At 45.0% G+C, this 20,773-nt stretch overlaps 1 protein-coding gene across 2 annotated transcripts in view; it reads right to left on the reverse strand.

Moving 5' to 3' along the window:
• NOC2L (NOC2 like nucleolar associated transcriptional repressor) overlaps window positions 1–20,773 on the reverse strand; it is an 81,070-nt gene that overhangs the window by 57,530 nt on the left and 2,767 nt on the right. For both annotated transcript variants that reach the window (XM_066606887.1, XM_066606886.1), the window contains exons 3-10: window positions 20,039–20,219; window positions 17,468–17,599; window positions 11,820–11,937; window positions 10,912–10,999; window positions 8,786–8,864; window positions 5,798–5,908; window positions 3,485–3,598; window positions 1,756–1,944 (exon numbers count right to left, since the gene is read on the reverse strand). In XM_066606887.1, the coding sequence (XP_066462984.1) occupies window positions 1,756–1,944; window positions 3,485–3,598; window positions 5,798–5,908; window positions 8,786–8,864; window positions 10,912–10,999; window positions 11,820–11,937; window positions 17,468–17,599; window positions 20,039–20,219 (1,012 nt within the window). The remainder of the gene's footprint in view (window positions 1–1,755; window positions 1,945–3,484; window positions 3,599–5,797; window positions 5,909–8,785; window positions 8,865–10,911; window positions 11,000–11,819; window positions 11,938–17,467; window positions 17,600–20,038; window positions 20,220–20,773) is intronic.

Genomic DNA, 20,773 nt, shown 5'->3' on the forward strand with positions numbered 1-20,773 from the left:
GTGACTGTCCTAAAGTGCTCAACCAAAAACGCAGCACTAATTGTGCCCCACTACTCAGCATCTAGTTACCGTGCGGCAGTTACCAGCAGTGGCGAGACAACCCCTTTAGTGGATGCAGGTGCTAGTGTAATGTCCTCTCCATAGAGAATAAGAACACGCAGTTTGTGGCCCCTGTGGTAAATTACCAAAGCAGAATTGCTTCTTCTGCAGTAGTTGTGCGGCACGTTTCCTACCGCAGTAATAGAAAGCTCTTCACCTGACTGCGGCCGTTCTTTAGTCATCACTAACGTAACAAAAGGGAAGATTAAACTACCAAAGCCACATCAAAAAGTGGCAGGAACCTCGAAAACAAACAGAAGGAAAAGTAGAAATATATTTTGGACAACCACCAGCTTTCCTTACTGGTGAGCACTTCCGTATAACATACTGTAGGTGGCACTGTTGCTACACTTCCAAAAAGCAGGGAGATTAAGGCCAGGCGCACAGGACCCTGTGAGCTGCATGCCGTGCGTCAATCTCTCAAGCTCGTACACAATGACATGCTTACTTGCTGCACGCCGCCAATCCCCATTCACTATCCTGGTGTGTTTGCACATATAATACGCACCAAGATAGTGCATGGTAAGTTTTGGTTTTTTTTTTTCTTTTCGTGCGTGTAATACATGTGTGAAAAAAATACTGGTTTGAGTGGCCCAATACAAATCAAAGGGCTCTTGGCATCATGTGTTGCGTGCGGGAAAATTGCATGTGCAACGCACAATGACAAGATGCCGTGTTGGAGCAGCCTAAGGGCTCACGAGCATACAGGGGCTGCGTCATATGCAGTGCACAGTTAAATATGCATGTAACATGTATTTTAAACCCCCATAGCCTGTTAAGCGCATAATACACACCAAATAGTACATGCTGCATTTTTTCACGCACGTGAAAAAAAAAACACGTGTCTGAATAGCCAAATGTAAATCAATGGGCTTTTAGGACTGCATACTATGCGCATGGAAAATATGTACGCAATAAGCAGCCCCGATACACCTGTGTGAGTGAGCCCGGATACACCCATGCATGCGGAGACACACATTAATATAAACACATAAGATACGTACTGGGTTATCAAACATCATTGACACCAAGACCTTTAGGAAAGGTTGAATCTAGATATAAGCCTCATGTCCACAGCGCGCGCGGATTCCGCATGGGAAATCCCGAACGGAATCCGTCTGTGCCTGCGGCCGGCGACCTGCGTATCTGTCCGGGTCTTCTTTCTGCTGTACTGTGGATGTGCCGGACGTCACACATGCTCAGTACAGCTTTTTTTTTTTTTTTTTAAATCTCCTGCTCATCCGTGGCCCAATGAAAGCCGTCCATGCGGGAACCACCGTAAATTGAGCATGCTGCAATTTTTCATCCACAAGCAGAAACCCCAACTGGTTTATGCTAATGTGCATGAAGAATAGTTTTTCCATAGAATGCTATGGAGGGTTAATAAAAGAGGCGGGCGCCCACTATGGATTCCGCAGCAAAAATCCGCCCGTGTGCATGAGGCCTAATACAAGAGCAACACAAGAGTGGAGCGGATTGCAGACAGCAATCAATGAGGCCACAGTCTTATTCTCACCCAAACCATTAGGACTGCAATCCGATTGGCTGCCCAACTGCTCCATTTTTCCCTTCCACGTGTTTCAATAAAGCTCCTCTAAACTCTTTACTACTGTAGTATTTATTCTCCTCCTCTAATGCAAAGAACGTGCTTCCTACCTTCTTCTTAAGAGTCATGGCACTCCGCAGATGGATGGCCAGTTGGCGGATGTATATGAAGACGTGTTGGTAGGAGGCCTGGACATCCAGCGAGTACATCTCTGTCAGAGTTCGCTGCATGAAGTTGATCATAGGCAGAACGTTGGGCGAAGTAAATTTTGAATTCTTCACATAGGAGATATACATTTTCTGTGCCATAAAAAAAAATGATACATTTGTTAATAAACGAGCAGAACAAAGTCAAACCTAAGCAGGATGCAACGCAGATGGTTTATTGTGGTTTCATTTCCGTGTTCTTGGAAAGGTGTCCTTTATCTAAAAATCAAGTGGATTTGCCCCAGCAGTGCTATTGTCCATCAAATATGGTGCATGAGCAATTAAAGGGGATTCTGACAGCTGTTCTGTTCATACAAAACCGCTAACAGATCTATGTAGGGGCTGAAAAGGCGGCAGGCATCATAGCTCTATGGAAGCCGTGAGCAGCCGCATCAGAGCAAAATTAAACTTTTAATACCCGGCACCCATGGCAAAAGCTTTGTGGGTGCGACTTTATCCTCCGATGCTTGTCTGTCCCATCAGATACTCCATAGCAATAAATGACAGTTGTAATGGTTTCCCATTGGACACTACAGCTGTCCATCATTGCTAGAGAGCTGATCAGATGGAGAGAGACAGCACTGCAGGATAAGTGCAGCCTGCAGAGCACTTGTGGTGGGCGCTCGTTACTGCCCTGATGCAGCTGCTCCCAGCTTTAATAAAGGTATGATGCATCTGGTACCTGTTTACATGGACAAGCAGAACGTACACATCTGTTGAAGTACAGTGACAATCTTGTATTTTGAGACAGCCCAGCTGTGCCCCAAACATAAGGTCAGACCGTATAGATTTTACCCATTCCAATATTTTGTTTGCCCAAGACTTAAAGATGCAAAAAAGTGTTTATTGGCCAATAGAGGACCGTCTCTCTGCTGGCCAGAATGTGTCCTCCGGCGCTGCCACTCTCTGGCATTGCGACGTAGGAGACTGTGCATGCGTTGGGAGACTCCGGACCAGCATATCTGCAGTTTATGTGTCCCTTTTGTGGGCGGCAGTTTTGCTAGACTAAACTGTACCCGTACCGCTAATGCCCGAGTTACAGAACTAAGATCTGTAGCGCTGATTTTCAACGGCGTGTGGAGGACGTTTCATATGCCATGCAGATCACAATGCCAGAAAGGGGCGGCAGTAGGGTAATGCAGCCCGGCCATGAGACTGCCCAGCCGCCCGGAATTACCATGTAGTGTGGCCAAACGTATATATGTTTGTTTTTTTAGCAAAAATTTCAACAAAATATACTTTGAAAAGTACATTATTTCATCATTTCACCGATGAAGGCTGTTTTACGGATGCACAAGTGACGACAGGTTCCCTTTCAGAGTCACTGGGCGAGTTAATGTATTGTGGCCGTTAAGTGGCTGACAAAGCGTCAGAAGAGTGGTTGTCTAGGATTAAACAGGACTTCGTTCCAAGAAAAACCAAAGCGGTCCACAGGTTGTGTCTGGAATTGCAGCTCCAAGCCACTGACGCGAATGGAGCTGACCTGCAATACCGCACACAACCAAAGGAAGGGTGTGGGCGCTGTTTTTTGAAGGAAGAAGTCATGTTTCTCTAATCATGGATAATCAGCATGCCATCAGAACAAAATCACTGTCCAAACACGCCATGAGTGAATAAACAAGACAAGACCTACCCTCAGCACTGGGTTGAGATACGTGTCTTGTCTGTGTCTGCAGATCTTGTTCAGAATCAAAAACGCTAGAACTCTTAGGGTTTCTTCTCCGGTACTCCACAGGTTGACGGCTTTCTGCAGCAAGAGAACACATTGTAAATGGCACACGATTCCATATCTTATATGTAGAAGCAGAACACAGCAGCAGAATCTTGTGTAAAGAAGTACACATACACAATACTAGGGTGGAAAAAATACCCCTTAACCCCTTAAGGACATGGCCTATTTTGGCGTTGAGGACGCAACGATTCTTGGGGGATTTTCATCTCCACTTTTCAAAAGACACTACTTTTATATTTTTCTTTCGACGTGGCCATTCAAGGGCTTGTTTTTTGCTTGGCACGTTTGGGTGCATATAATGTATTGTAAAAAAAAAACATTTTTTGGAGTGTAGGGAGAGAAAACATTAATTCTGCCATTGTTTTTTTTTTTACAGCGTTAATCATGCAGCACGGGAGGGGTATTGTCTCTTCTTGAGGAGAGCACCTAGAAGGCGAGTAAGGAGACTTATAAGGCCATGCATGCTCCTCTGGATAATATGCAAATAAGGAAGACAGAATAATACCTCTGCAGCGCCACCTATTGGATAGCAGCATTCCTTCAAATCAATGTCCAACCCTTCAGGCCTTCTGCACACGGGTGGATTTGTATTGCAAAATCAGGAGCAGGATTCCACCTTCGGATTCTGCAGCAAATCCAGCCCATAGCATGTTATAAGAAATTGATTGCAATCTCTCACTCGCGGGGTAGGAATCGCAGCATGCTACGCTTTTGTGTGGGCTACGCACGGCCGGCTTCCATTGAAGTCAATGGAAGCCGTCCATCCCGCAGCCATTCTGCAATAATCATTACAAAACAGCCGCAGGAGCCGTGTCATTGCCATAGCAGCGGAGCGGCATCCTCTCAACTGCACATGTGCTGGCCGGCAAATTTGCAGCAGAGGAGGCCGCGTCATCGTAATATTGACGGTACGGTGTCATCTGTACTGCACATGTGCCCGCCGGCACTTTCGCAGCAATGACCACCGGCGGTCACCAGGCTGAACTCGTATGCAGGCGGCCTTATACGGATCTTAAAGATTGGAAATTGAAAACCAAGCCAGTAAGCCATACACAGACAGCTGTTTCGGGGTGTTTGCTCCTCATCAGTGTGCAGTAGGTTACCGTCTTGGCTCCTGAGAGCTTTACATAGGCCTCTCATTTTGCCTCCATTTCTTTTTACGTTTTTTGCTGCGCAGGATAAATCATGTCTGCAATGACCTGTACTAGAATTTGAGCACACTACCGTACCAAATGTGGGGTTTTTCTTAAATTTAATTTTATACAAATCGGGGAAAATGAGCAAAAAAAGCGGGGGTTTTTTGTGTGCGTTTTTATTTATACTTTTTTCCCCCCCTTATACTCTATGTCCCTGAAGGGGACTTTATGCATATGATAAGGCATTGTAGGACTGCACTGCAATGCCTTAATGCTTGTAATAGAGATCATAGGGAATGGCAAGCCAGGAAGCCTGTATCAGGTATCCTGTTTCCATGGCAACCCGTCAGCACTCCGCAAGTACATCGCGGGGGTCCTAGGATGTCACAGAGGGAGTGCCCTCCCTCTGTGAACCCTCTACATGCATGTAGGGGGTTAACAGCAGGGATCTCTGTCCTCATATACCCCTGCTGTTGCAGCAGGAGGCCGGCTATCGGTAACAGCCGACTCCTGCTGCCAAATTGCACGGGTTCACTTTTAAACCCGCGCCATCCACATGACGCAAGTTTACGTCCTACCATGTTAAGTACCACACTACCATAGCATAACCTTACATCCTGTGGCATTAAGGGGTTTAAAGGATTTTCAGTCAAATTTCATACTCCTAAACATAAAGATGAATATGTTTTTGTATTCTACTTAAAGTGGTTGTCCAGGATGTTACTATTGAGGACTTATGCTCAGGTTGGTATTGCAAGTAAATCTCCTATTGAATTCAATGGGAGGTACACCTGCAATACTAAACCAGGCCACTGCACTATGGACAGAGCTGTCTGCTTCCGTCTCTGTCCATAACATTTGGCCTGATATCAGTTGATCGACAGGGACTCCTGCTAATCAACTATTAATGCCTTAACTTGAGCATGGGTCATCAACAGTAAAGTCCCAGACAAGCCTTCTAAAGAAAATAGCAAATATATGGAAGTCTGCTGCAGGGGATAATGTAGTAGTAGTTGCCAGTCACTGAAACGAGTGGCTTACCATGTGATGCATGAATGGGCCGGAGAAGCTTACTTACCTTGAGAAGCTGCCGAGTGTGTTTGGGAAAGCACAAGTAGAAGTGCACAATGCTGTTAACGTGCTGGAGAACAGCGGCGCCGACCGTGGCTTCTGTCAGACAGCTCAGCAGCTGCAAAATAGTTTCAAAGACATCCATTATTCTTCTTGCATCCCTCCGCATGTACACTAAACACACAGAACGCAGCTAACTTCAAATCCAGTCTGACAGATGAGACCAAATGGATTGCATTAGTGTACAACAGACGGATCTAAGAATCTTACACTCTGGACAGGAGATAAGAGTAAATGGTCTAACAGCCATAGTATTTCAGCATGCAAGGTATCCTAAAATCACATTTTTGGTTATATTATACAAGTAATTTTTTTAAATCGCATACACTATGACGTTACATCTGCACGTGCTACTGTAATTACCAAAGCACCCAAACTGCACAGAAAGGGAGTTGAACCCTGACCCCTTAACGACCGCCGATACGCCTTTTGATGGCCCGCATCTGCAATCTCTGTATGAAGAGAGATCGCGGGGCGAAATCTCTTTGTATATACAGGGTGCTGGCTTTTCTTAGAGGAAACACCCGGCGTCAACATCTCCAATCGGCCATGCGGCTGATCAGTCCTGTTAACTGACAGAAGCATTTAAATCCCCTGAATGATGTTCGGGGGTCTCGTATGGCCCCTCGCGATGAGATCGCAGGGAGCCATGTGGGTGTCATGGCAGCCGGAGGCCTTTTGAAAGGCACTAGGGCTATCTTGGCAGACTGCCTATCAAGCCAACCCCATGGGGTGGCTTGATTGACTGCCTGCCATATCACTGTATGATGTAATGCTATGGCATTACATCATACTGCAGGAGCAATCAAAGCATTGCGAGTTGTTGTCCCTTGTGGGGACTAAAAAAAAAAAAAGTTAAAAGTAGGAGTAAAAAGTTTTACTAATTTTTGAAAAATACTTATAAAAAAGATTTTAAAAGAAACTTTTTTACCACATTTATAATAAAAGAATCTAATCATAGAAGATAAATACATATTTGGTATCGCTGCGTCTGTAAAAGTCTGATCTATCACAATAACGCATATTTTCCCTGCACGATGAACGTAGTCAGAAAAGAACACCACAAATGCGTTTTGGTTACCCAGTCTTCAAGAAAAAATGCAATAAATAGTGATCAAAAAGTCACGTGTATTTCAAAATGGTACCAACGAAAACTACAGGATGTCCCGCAAAAAATGAGCCCTCGCACAACTACGGCGACAGAAAAATAAAGTTATTGTGTGCGGAAGATGGCGGCAGAAAATAATTTTAAATTAAATATCTTTGGGGAAAAAAAAATAGTACAGCCAAAAAATAAAAAAAACCCACTATACAAAAGTTTGGCATCGTACTAATCGTGCTGACCCGTAGAATAAAGTCATATCATTTTTGTTGCAGTTTGTGCGCTGTAGAAACAAGGCGCACCGAAAGATGGCGGAATTTCATTTTTTTTTTCCACTTCTCTCCACTTAGAATTTTTTAAACATTTTTTCAGTACATTATATGGTACTATTGAAAAATACAACTTGTCCCACAAAAAACAAGCCCTAATACAGCTACGCCGATGGATAAATAAAGGAGTTACCACTTTTTTTTTTAAAGGAGCGGAGGAAAACACGAAAATGAAAAAAAGCTCAGTTACTAAGGGGTTTTCTAGGAAAATACTACTTATTACCGGTCCTCAGGAAAGGTCATCTATAGTCGATTGGTTGGGATCCACCACTATGGACCCTTGCCGATCGGGCACCTGCTGGCGGAGCTTGTAATTGTAGGCACAGCTCTCATTAATTAGTTAAGTGGTTAGTGGGCTTATGTATCTTGGCCAACATCCAACCAATGCCTTGCATTTATTATCTATGATTCACATGTAGTGTGGCATTAAGACTCCAGGGGGAGCCCAGGGTGGCAGTACCAATGTGGTTCACTGATGGAAATGCAGGGCAACCCGCCGAATTATCATGGCGTCATTAATAGGTTGTTGGTCTGCATGGTGAACTACATATATCAGAATGGTCTGGCACCCTGTACCCATTATGTGTGGGAGTGTACGCCAAGCAGCCACCCCCCTCATTATCAGGAGGCAGTGTGAGTGGTTGTCTTATCGGTGTCCTGCACAGGTGTTATTGGCTTCTCCATTTGGTAGTCAGCTACCTGCATGGTGAGAGGAGGATGCATCTATATGCACTCCTCACTCAGTAAGTAACGGCCATTTTCTGTGATTGTTTTTAATTTTTAATTTCCCCTTCTGTGATGTAGCTCTCATTAATTAGAGCTGCACCGGCCATTACACAAATGGTCAGAGCAGCAGCTTGGGGAAATACTCCATCCAATGTCTATCCACTTCAGCTCATTTCCACCTAATGTTGATCCAGAGGAAGGCAAAAAACCCCAATGAGATGAATGCCAATTATCCCCATTAAAAAGAAGGGAAAAAAATCCTTCCTGACTCCATTCTGGCAATCAGAATAATCCCTGGACCAACAATCCTTTTGAAGTTATTAGTGACTACAACATGCCCCTCAAACTCTTATCGAGTTAGTCATCACCACATCCTCAGGCAGAGAGTTCCATAGTCTCACTGCTCTTACAGTAAAGAACCCCCCTTCTATGTCAGTGATGTAACCTGCTTTCCTCTAGATGAAGAGGGCGCTCCTCTGGTTAGTCACAGTCCTGGGTATAAACAGATCATAGGAGAGATCCTTGTATCATCCCCTCATGTATTTATACCATAGTTATTTGGTCGCCCCTGAAAGCAGTTCTTTGGATCAGACGACTCCTTGTAATACACTCAATACTGCACTAACTGAAATGCACATATACAGATCTGTAGTTCAGCCTTCATCATCTTAAATGCAGCAACTACTGCTCCATAATAAGTCTGCACGCTGGAACTTCTACTGCACAACATAAAAACTTATCACAACTGAAGAATTCCAGGAAAGCAGACCCCGGTTACCTGGAGGACAGCGTTCAGGTACATCTTAATATCTAGACGTAACTTCTTCCATAGACCACTGCTTGATGGGTTCACCAGCCTATAAACAATGAAACAGGTCTGTTATATTACCTCATATCACATGCAGTATACCTGCCTCTAACAAGTGAAGTCAACTGCAACTGAGATCACCAAGTAGAGTCACATGCGGCAGATTTGATGCACGAATTTCTGTGATTAATTTGAATGGGGGTGGCAGAAATCCATGTGCTTGACACCAATACAGTGTTTCCCCAAAAAGAAGACTGTCTTATATTAATTTTTGCCCAAAAAGAGCCACTAGGTCTTATTATACTTACCTAACAGGGTCGGTGCACATCCCTCCCTCGGCCGCTCACAAAAAAAATGCTTCCTGGTTATGGGATTCATAAATCCCGTCTCCAGGAAGCAATGGCTCAGATTTGGCTAAGCCTCGCTCAAGAACCATCGATGCAGCGCTCGAAGAACCAATGCGATGGCTTTGATTGGTTCTCGAGCGCTGCTCAGCCAATCACAGCCGTCACGTTGTGGAGACGGGATTTATGAATTGGCTTAGGTGCGCCATTGATTGGTCAATTCATTAATCCCACTTCCACGACGCGATGGTTTCGATTGGTTCTCGAGCAATGCTCAGCCAACTCCATGCAGCGCTGGATGAACCAATCTTGGCCATTGCATTGGTTTATCGAGCGTTGCTTTGATTGGTTCTAGAGTGCTGCTCAGCCAATCAGAACCATCACTACCTAGAGGCGGGATTTATAAATCCCGTAACCTGAAAGCAATCTTCTATGGGCAACCGAGGACTGCAAGAGGCCTGCCGCAGCTCCGGAGGGCAGCGGAAGGTACGTGGGCAGAGTCTGCTAGGTAATGTATTGCAGCTAAGGGTTATTTTCAGGGTATGGCTTATTTTGGGGGAAACAGGGTATAACCTCTTTCAGATAAATGAAACAGATTTTCTCATCTGCTACATGTCAAAGTACCTTAACTGCTATAAAACCTATAAGTTCTCTATTTTCAGAAGGGTTTCAAACTCCCTAATTAAAGCAGATCGTTCCTGAGAATATGTTACTATGTTTAAAAGGAAACCTGTCACGTCCCCACAGCACCTTAAACTAAGTTATGGCTGTTAGGGCAGGTGACAGTGAGCCGGGTGATCTATCTTTTATACTCACCTGCCTCCACAATCCAGCGGGGTCCTCCGCTGAAGTTGACGCACGGCACTAAAATCGGACTCTTTTCAGAGTCTCATGTGTGCGCTGTTCAGCACAAGTCTATGGGAGAGTGTGCAGGGACCTCTGAAAAAGTCAGATTTTCATGCCACCTTCAGAGGGGAACACCACTGGATCGCGGGCATGAGAGAGTATAAAAAATTTTTTTAAAAAATTTAAAATGCCTCCCTTTAACATCCCCTAATTGCACTATAACTTACTTTATGGTGTTATGGGGATGTGACAGGCAACGTTTAATCCAATGATTCGGTAGATTGCGAACACATATTGCTTTAAACAAGAAGACACAGTCTTGCAACTTACAGAAGACACAGTCTTGCAACTTACAGAAGACACAGTCTTGCAACTTACAGAAGACACAGTCTTGCAACTTACAGAAGACACAGTCTTGCAACTTACAGAAGACACAGTCTTGCAACTTACAGAAGACACAGTCTTGCAACTTACAGAAGACACAGTCTTGCAACTTACAGAAGACACAGTCTTGCAACTTACAGAAGACACAGTCTTGCAACTTACAGAAGACACAGTCTTGCAACTTACAGAAGACACAGTCTTGCAACTTACAGAAGACACAGTCTTGCAACTTACAGAAGACACAGTCTTGCAACTTACAGAAGACACAGTCTTGCAACTTACAGAAGACACAGTCTTGCAACTTACAGAAGACACAGTCTTGCAACTTACAGAAGACACAGTCTTGCAACTTACAGAAGACACAGTCTTGCAACTTACAGAAGACACAGTCTTGCAACTTACAGAAGACACAGTCTTGCAACTTACAGAAGACACAGTCTTGCAACTTACAGAAGACACAGTCTTGCAACTTACAGAAGACACAGTCTTGCAACTTACAGAAGACACAGTCTTGCAACTTACTTTGTTCCCTTTGCTGGCTTGAGGTTAAGCTTTTTCTCAAGGTGAACAAACAGGTCTTTAATGCAGAATGTGACCAATGCATTGAAAACTATGAAAAAGGAAAAAATGTGTAAGTGTGTTAACATACAAGATATCAATCATATTATCACCGCCTCTCACAAGGTCCTGGAGGAGGTCCGAGCGGCCGAATGACTTGTTCAGGAGCCATTTAATTCTATGCTCATTAAAGGGGTGGTCTCGCGAAAGCAAGTGGGGTTATACACTTCTGTATGGCCATATTAATGCACTTTGTAATATACATCGTGCATTAAATATGAGCCATACAGAAGTTATTCACTTACCTGCTCCGTTGCTAGCGTCCCCGTCGCCATGGTTCCGTCTAATTTCGGTGTCTTCTTGCCTTTTTAGACGCGCTTGCGCAGATCCGTCTTCTCCCTTCTTCTCCGCTCGGCAGTATCGGCATTTTGGCTCCGCCCCCTTGTACGCATCATCGCGTAGCTCCGCCCCATGACGTGTGCCGGTTCCAGCCTCCTGATTGGCTGGAATCGGCACATGACGGGGGCGGAGCTACGCGATGACGCGAAAAAGGGGCGGAGCCAAAACGCCGATGCTTCCAAGACCAGCCGAAGGGAGAAGATGCATCTGCGCAAGCGCGTCTAAAAAAGCAAGAAGACACCGAAGTTAGACGGAACCATGGCGACGGGGACGCTAGCAACGGAGCAGGTAAGTGAATAACTTCTGTATGGCTCATATTTAATGCACGATGTATATTACAAAGTGCATTAATATGGCCATACAGAAGTGTATAGACCCACTTGCTTTCGCGAGACCACCCCTTTAATAGAATAGGAACATTTCTACAGGCATACAAAGTTTCCAGGAATGCATGAAGAGTTATTAGTTCTCACCTGCAGTGTCAGCAACTACAAATTTACTGGGATCATCGCCTTCCTCTCCTTGTGTGGTTGCCACAGCAGCTTTAAAGGCTTGAGCAATTTCATGAAAAAGTCGTGGCCGGAGATCAACCTAAGCACACAAAAATAATGCTGATCTTGAGAACTACAAGTACAGTACTGTGCAAAGGAAAAAACGCCAAGTAAGAGGCTTTCAAAAAAAGTATTAAATAGTTTGACAATTAACAAATTTTAAAGTGAAGGAACTAAAGAGAAATCTAAATTAAATCCATAGGCTGAAGATAGTTGTTAACCTCTTAACGACCAATGACGTACCGGTACGATGCAACCTCTCTTCATACAGTGCGGGCATCAGCTGTTTATAACAGCTGACATCCGCGGGCAATAGCCGCGAGCGGCCGATCGCGGCTATTAACCATTTAAATGCCGCTGTCAATTCTGACAGCGGCATTTAAATCCCCTGAACAGCACGGCCCCCCCGCGGTGAGATCGGGAGAGCCATGCATGTGTCATGGCAGCCGGGGGCCTAATGAAAGGCCCCAGGGCTGCCTTAGCAGACTGCCTATCAAGCCGTCCCCGTGGGGTGGCTTCATAGGCTGCCTGTCAAAAAGCAATATGACGTAATGCTATAGCATTACGTCATACTGCAGGAGCGATCAAAGCATCGCATCTTAAAGTCCCCCAGGGGGACTTCAAAGTAAAAGTAAAGAAAAAAAAAATCAATAGTTTTTTTTTAATTGAAAAAAAAAAAAGTTGTAAAAGTTTAAAATCACCCCCCTTTTGCCATATCTATTATTAAAAAATCTAAATAATAAATTAAAAATATGTATTTGGTATCACCGCGTCCGTAAAAGTCCGAACTATCAAAGTACCACATAATTTTTCCCGCACGGTGAACATCGTCCGAAAAAAAAAATGAAGAACGCCAGAAATGCATTTTTTTAGTTACCCTGTCTCCCAGAAAAAACGCAATAAAAAGCGATCAAAAAGTCGTATGTATTCCAAAATGGTACTATCAGAAACTACAGGACATCCCGCAAAAAATGAAACCTTGCTCAACTACGTCGACGGAAAAATAAAAAAGTTATTGCGTGCACAAAATGACCGCAGAAAATAATTGAAAAAATTTTTATGTCTTTAAAAAAAAAAGAGGAGTATAGTAAAAAAAAACCTATACAAGTTTGGCATCGTAGTAATCGTACCGACCCATAGAATAAAGTTATCATGTCGTTTTTGTTGCCATTTGTGCGCCGTAGAAGCAAGACGCACTAAAAGATGGCAAAAGGTCGTTTTTTTTTCATTTTACTCCACTTAGAATTTTTTAAAAGTTTTTCAGTACATTATATGGTACTTTAAATAGCACCATTGAAAAATACAACTCGTCCCGCAAAAAACAAGCCCTCATACAGCGACGTGGATGGATAAATAAAGGAGTTATGATTTTTTTAAAGGGGGGAGGAAAAAATGAAAATGGAAAAAGAAAAATGCCCGCGTCATTAAGGGGTTAATAACATTGGGGTCGTTGACATGTTTGGGGTGGTTGTTCTGCTGCAGAATAAATTTGGAATCAGACACCTCCCTGATGCCATTGTATGATGGATAAGTATCTGCCTGTATTTCTCAGCATTGAAGACATCATTAATCCTGACCAAATTCTCAACTCCATTTGGTGAAATGCAGTAGAAGACTTGCAAGCAACTTCCACCATGCTTCACCGTTGGCTGCAGACACATTATTGTACCGCCCTCCACCATGCTTCACCGTTGGCTGCAGACACATTATTGTACCGCCCTCCACCATGCTTCACCGTTGGCTGCAGACACATTATTGTACCGCCCTCCACCATGCTTCACCGTTGGCTGCAGACACATTATTGTACCGCCCTCCACCATGCTTCACCGTTGGCTGCAGACACATTATTGTACCGCCCTCCACCATGCTTCACCGTTGGCTGCAGACACATTATTGTACCGCCCTCCACCATGCTTTACCGTTGGCTGCAGACACTCATTATTACACCGCCCTCCACCATGCTTCACTGCTGGCTGCAGACACTCATTATTACACCGCCCTCCACCATGCTTCACTGTTGGCTGCAGACACTCATTATTATACCGCTCTCCACCATGTGTCACTGTTATCCGCAGACACTCATTGTACCACTCTCCAACATGTTTCACTGCTGCCTGCAGACACTCATTATCGAACTGCTCTCCAGCCCGTCAGTGATCAAACTGCCTTCCGTTATTGAAAAAAATATTTCAAATTTTGGCTCATCAGTAAAGAGCACCTGCTGCCATTTTTCTGCACCCCAGTTCTTATTTCTCGTGCACAGGTGAATCACTTAGCTTTATTTCTACGTCGAACATATGGCTTTTTGATGCCAATTCTTACATGAAAACGGCCAGACTTCTTCAATCAGTAGATGGGTGTACCTGGGTCCCACTGGTTTCTGCCAGTTATGAGCTGATGGCACTGCTGGACATCTTCCGATTTCGAAGGGACATAAGCACGATAGGTCTTTCATCTGCTGCAGTAGGTTTCCTTGGCCAGCTGCTGTGTCTATAGTCTTCAAGGCTGCCCGTTTCCTTGCGTTTCTTCAAAAGAACTTGAACTCCACATTTTGAAAACCCAATCTACTTTGCCTGGGAGAGACCTTGCTGATGCAGAATAACTACCTTGTGCGTTTTGTTGCTGTGCTCAAGTTTTCCCATGGTGTATGACCTTTGACATGAAACTGTCTTCCACAACCTCACCTTTGAAATAGATTTTGCACTTTTAGGCTGGGCATCTTACGATTACAAAGGGAGGCAAGCATGATATGTTTTTCCATTTGCTGCACTAAGTGTTCTTGGCCAACTGCTGCGTCTATAGTTCTCAACGATGCCGGTTTCTTAGCGTTACTTCAAAAGAGCTTGAACACCACAACTACTTTGCCCGAGAGACCTTACTGATGCAGAATAAATATTTTGTGTTTTGTTGCTGTGCTCTGTCTTGCCTTGGTGTATAACCTGTGACATGAAATGGTCTTCCACAACTTCACCTTTACAGATTTTGCTCTCCCTTACCCAGTTTTAAGCCTCCTACACAGCTGTTTATGCTTCAGTTAATGATTTTGTCTAAACATACATATGAAAAGGATGATAATTTATCACCTGTTTGGTATAATTGGTTAATCATACACCTCACTCTAACCCTACAAAATCCCTGACTGTGCGCAAGTGTACCGAGAAGAATTGGTGGTTTTGAAGACAAAAGGGGGTTACACCAAAATATTGATTTGATTTAGATTTCCCTTTCACTTTGCATTTTGTTTAATCAACGAAAACGGTTCATTCTATGTTTGAGAGCATTCTTAATTTGCATCATTTTTCCTCAGCTGCCTAAAACCTTTGCATGGCACTGTATATATCTGTGGATTCACTATACTATAATGGATCAGTAATCCCCATATAAACTAAACCTGGAGTGAAGCACCTGGTATTGAAAGCCGCTTTAGGTTCTGTTCACATCTTGCTTTTGGCTTGGTCAGTGGCATACTTCAGGAATATTCCAAGACACAGACCTCCAACGTGTCTATAGGCCTCTGTCCACCCAGTGAATTCACTGTACAGGAAATATTAATAGGAGAGGACACCCAAAAGAGACCAGAATGGAGTCAAGACCAGGTAAACATAAAGGTTGAGGCAAGGATGTCAAGCAGTTGTTCTCTAAAAATTGCTTAACGCTCAGCGCTGTGTGGGCCGGTGTGCGGTCACAATGGAAGAACCAGTCATCTGTCTGCTACAAATCGGGAGGTTTTCTCTGTAAAACGCAACGCAAACTTTTCAAAACTTTCAAATAAAACTTTGGCTGACCGTCTGACCCCGCGTTACACATTCTGAGTGCACAATCCTTCTCCCATCAAAGAAATAAATGAGCTTTGTTTTCACCTTCGACTTCACTTGTTAAGCTTTTTTTGGGAGGAGGTGAAGGAGTTTTCCATTTGATGGATTGCCGTTTTGTTGCTGGAGCGTAACCATAACACCAAGATTCAGCTCAGGTTATGACTCTGGAAAACACATCAGAGGCGGCTTCCAATCGTTCCTTCAAAGCGTGGCGTGCAGCCAGGCGACGGTCCTCCTGCTGAGGGGGAGCAGGCGAGGCACCGGTTTTGCTGCAACTTGTTTCATGCCCAAATCCTCTGACAGGAATTCCATGAAATTCCAGTCAACTCCACGAGTTCATCGATAGTCCAGGGCAATCTTACTGAACGGCTTAACGAATTTTCATAAGTTCTGGTGGTCGAAGGACGTCCAGAAAGAGGTTCATCATTGATTGACATTTCACCTCTTTTGAAAGGGGAGAACCATTCGTAAACTTGTGTTTTCTTCATGGCAACATCCTTATAGGCATAACAACTGTATCTGTTGCTTTTCCAACTATTTCACAGCTGCACGTTGTTTGTATGAATGAGGCCTCACAAAATAGGCGATAAACTGACCAATTTGTTAAAAAATGAACAACAAAAATTACTGGAGCCGAAGGCAACTTTCCGCAACACAGTCTGTCGGCACCGCCCCTCAGAAGGGTCCGCAGACATTCACCTGGTAACAGAAGCTTGTTCTTGTAATGTCCACCCACCAGAAGATCCCTATTCCTTTTGGGTACCAATCGTATACTAGGGTTTCATATGTTGATGGGACATGTATGTCACACGGTACATATATCTTTCTTATCAACAGGGGTCAATATCCAACATATGCCAATGTTTGCCTATACACTGGCCTATGCTTCCATTCAAGGTCTACATAAGGAAGATGTACAGGTCCAGGCTGGCAGATTCCATATGGGCGCTAGACCTGCTCACCCACTGTTTAACTCTGCTTCTCCAGGCACATCAGACATTTTGGGCTATATATACTGCACTGATGAACTCAATGCTTTTCTCGCTGAATTGGGCATCGTAATGCGCAAGTACTCGAGTTTTGGGTGAGCGTTCCCCATAGACCTCTATGGGCCATAGGTGTGCAAATGTGCAGTAAAATAGAGCATGCTGCGCTTTTTTTTTTTTTTTGTTAACTCACATGCAAAAACGAAAAGGAGAATGAACTCATTGAAATCAATGAGTTCTATTCTCTGTGTATCGTGCGCACAAACAGGTCAGTGCGAAGCCGCCCTAACTAATGTGCTACTTTTTTTATGGGTCACTATGATCACAGAAACACCAGACGTACAAAAATAGCAAAACCATGAACTACACATCTCGTAGGAAAAACAAAAATAGCTTTATGTCGCTGCATTCAGAGCGCCATATACCTTATTTTCCGTCAACATACACGTTTTGGGCGGAGCAAGTCATTTTTGACGATAACCTTTTAAACAATTTTTCTTTTTGTGGGGTGGGGGCCCGATATTGGGCTGTAAAACTCGGCCCGATATTGCGCTCGCCAAAGTGCGCATCACTTCAGGGAAGTAGGCAGCGGATCGTGGAGTGTTTACCGCACGATGCTTTGCCAGCCCCATTGAAAACAATGGGCGATGCGAGGGAACGCCCAAAAATAGGGCATGTCATGATCTTTTCCCGCGATGCTGCCCCTGGGATGGAGGTTTTGTCAGACATAAAGGTGGAGACAGACTGTTAACAGATACATAATACACACCTTGATCTCTGACTTCCACGTCTGCACCATCTTCAAGGTGACAGTAATCTGGCTACGTTTTTTCTTTTTCTCACTAGCCTCTGCTTCCTCATCCTTTTCTTCATCATCATCATCCTCGTCGTCACTTTTGTCCTACAGTACAACAAAGAGTTATTACTTTACCAACATGTTGCATATCTTCAAGTGGAAGAAAACTTGCTCACAGGGTTTCAGTTATCAGCTTTGTAGTAAGCTTACACAGAAAACTTGTGTTTTTCCTCCTGATCCCAAAAGTGTTGTGTGCCTGAAGGCGGCGACTTAAGAGTGATGAAATTCTGCCTAAAGGGGCTTCAGCCGCAGCAGGCTTGATCTTAGGTTTGGGAGAAGGAACTTAAACTCTGTGTCCGGGGATTTGAGTATTCTACGTGCCCTCCTTGGGGTTCCCCGCTGCCACAGCATGTGCTGAGTGGGCACGCACCCAAGTAGTCTGACGGGTGCATGCAGTGGCAGCTTAGAAAGTGGACAGAGGGCAGTATGATACAACCCCATAACTCACAGAAAAAGAAGCCAAGTATGCATGCCCTGATACGGTGCAGGACAGGCTCAATCACCATGTTCCCGATAGCATGCAGAGAGACAGATTGCAATAAGAGGGAGTCTATTTTGTCTGCAGCCACCCCTCCTGCAATTTGGTTTGGGTATGGGTTGTAATCCTGCACAGTGTGGCGCACTCATCTATGGCTGACATCTTTGGTATTGGTTCACATGTGCAGACTATTTTGTACCTCAGTTTGGTTTGAGGTGTGAGGTTGCATTTTAGTCTGCACTGAACAACTGCTCCCTCATATTGCATGCTATCAGGGAACATGGCGATTGAGTCTGCCCTGCACCGCATCAGGGGATGCATACTTGGCTTCTTTTTCTGCGAGTTATGTCTTTGTACATGTGATTTCATGATACAACCCCAGATGCAGCGTTTCAGCTCCTATGACACAAATTTAAATTTATGGGGCTCATAGGAGCGGATTCACTCCCTTTAAGGCAAATGTCTTGGTTATGCTCTATCACAGAACATTAAAGAGATTTTCATGAAAACAAAAGTTATAGCATATCACTAGAATGCCCTATCTTACTGATCCCTAGGACCCCACGGATCACCTGTTGCCACTTGGGCATTTTACACATTACTTTGTTTTCGTTAGTGACGACCAATAATAGACTCTTTTAGGCTATGTTAAACCCCTTCCAGCTCCATGACGTATAGGTATGTATGAAGAGAGGTTGCGGGGCAACCTCTGTTCATACAGTGCGGGCGTCAGCTGTTTATTACAGCTGACACCTGCGGGCAGTAGCCGTTTGGTTTTTTTTTTTTCATTTTACTCCACTTAGAATTTTTAAAAAGTTTTTCAGTACATTATATGGTACAATAAATAGCACCATTGAAAACTACAACTCGTCCCGCAAAAAAACAAGCCCTCATACAGTGACGTCGATGGATAAATAAAGGAGTTACGATTTTTTTGAAGGGGGGGGGGAAACAAAAATGGAAAAAGAAAAAAGGGGCTGCGTCATGAAGGTGTTAAATATGTGAGATGTGGTTGGTGGCTGAAAGTGGCTGATTTGCAGTGGAATGTCCGCGGCAGATCAGCCGAGGAACGCCTGCCTCCAAACCTGCACCATTTGGGGAGAGTTTTGAAGTGGGTTTTATCACAAATCCCTGCACAGAATTTACCCCCTCATTAAGTGGCGAATTCTGCAGCAGAGACCGCGATAAAACCGACATGCTGCAGAATTGAATTCCGAACCGCAAGTCCGATTCTGCACGGAATTTGTGCAGTTTTTTTCCGCAGCTTGTGGATGAGATTTTAAAATCTTGTCCACTTTGCCGGTACTTAAATGCCACGGAATTTCTGTGCGTAGGGTCCACATGGAAATTCTGCAGCAATTCTGCCCAGTGTGGACCCCACCTTAAAGTGACCCTCCAGTCCTGAACTAACAAGGATAGACACACCACTACCTGTTGCACAATGTGTTTTAGTATATATCTGTTGTCTGAAGCCTCTTTTACATGGGGCAACTGTCAGGCACTGAAGCGCTCAACAACCGTCCCAGTGATGATCCCTCCTGGGCTTTTACACGGGAGGACCATCGCACAGTGAATGGAGGCAGAGCGAGCTGGAGAACGATCCCGCCCGCCTCTGTTCACAGTAAAGAGATGAACAACTGTCTGCTGAATAACGCAGCTGCAAACCAACGATTATTTTATGGTCTGCATGAAAGATCTGGTCAGCCATTTAGCACCGATCTTTTACTGCATGCGTTCAGACTGCGCAATTATAGTGCAAACCGCTCGATCTAACAAGCGATTTGGCCGATAATTGTCCCATGTAAAGGGGCTTAAAACCCTACATGCTGCTCTGACAGGGGAAACACTGGCTAATCAAAGCAGCATGTAGTGTCAGACTAACGAAGCATACTTATACACAATGTACATCACGCAGTCAGCAAAGTGATGCAGCCATCTTTGTTTGTCCAGGACCGGAGGGTGGCTTTACTATGCTGAGAAGCCGTGAACAACACCCTTCTACTAACCTCTAAGTGGTCAGGTATCTGGTGAAGACCACCTTCTTCATCTGAAGAGTCCGAGTCATCGAAGTTCAGCAGACTTTGGTCATTATCTCTGAGGAATTTGTAGAACTCTGGGTCTTTTTCTTTGAGGCGGGAGAGTTGGTCTTTGTGCTCACTGGCTTTGCCCTTGGTCTTCTTTTCCTTCCTTTATGAAGGAAAGAGATAGTTAATATTATTTCATGAGTTTCAAATATCGCTTTTTTTGGATAGTAGAGGGGAAAAAGTGTTGTATGTCCAGACAACAAGCTAAAATATAATAAGTATGCAAGCATTCAATTGTGATAGTAAGTTGGTGCAGACCAGTATTACATAAAAGGGAAAGTCAAGAGCCACAGATGCAGCCCCACGGCCCAGCAGGGGCCGCCGGCTGCGCCCCACGGCCCGGCAGGGGCCGCCGGCTGCGCCCCACGGCCCGGCAGGGGCCGCCGGCTGCGCCCCACGGCCCGGCAGGGGCCGCCGGCTGCGCCCCACGGCCCGGCAGGGGCCGCCGGCTGCGCCCCACGGCCCGGCAGGGGCCGCCGGCTGCGCCCCACGGCCCGGCAGGGGCCGCCGGCTGCGCCCCACGGCCCGGCAGGGGCCGCCGGCTGCGCCCCACGGCCCGGCAGGGGCCGCCGGCTGCGCCCCACGGCCCGGCAGGGGCCGCCGGCTGCGCCCCACGGCCCGGCAGGGGCCGCCCGCTGCGCCCCACGGCCCGGCAGG

Source organism: Eleutherodactylus coqui, chromosome 6 (assembly GCF_035609145.1).
Source record: "Eleutherodactylus coqui strain aEleCoq1 chromosome 6, aEleCoq1.hap1, whole genome shotgun sequence".
Classification (NCBI taxonomy): domain Eukaryota; kingdom Metazoa; phylum Chordata; class Amphibia; order Anura; family Eleutherodactylidae; genus Eleutherodactylus; species Eleutherodactylus coqui.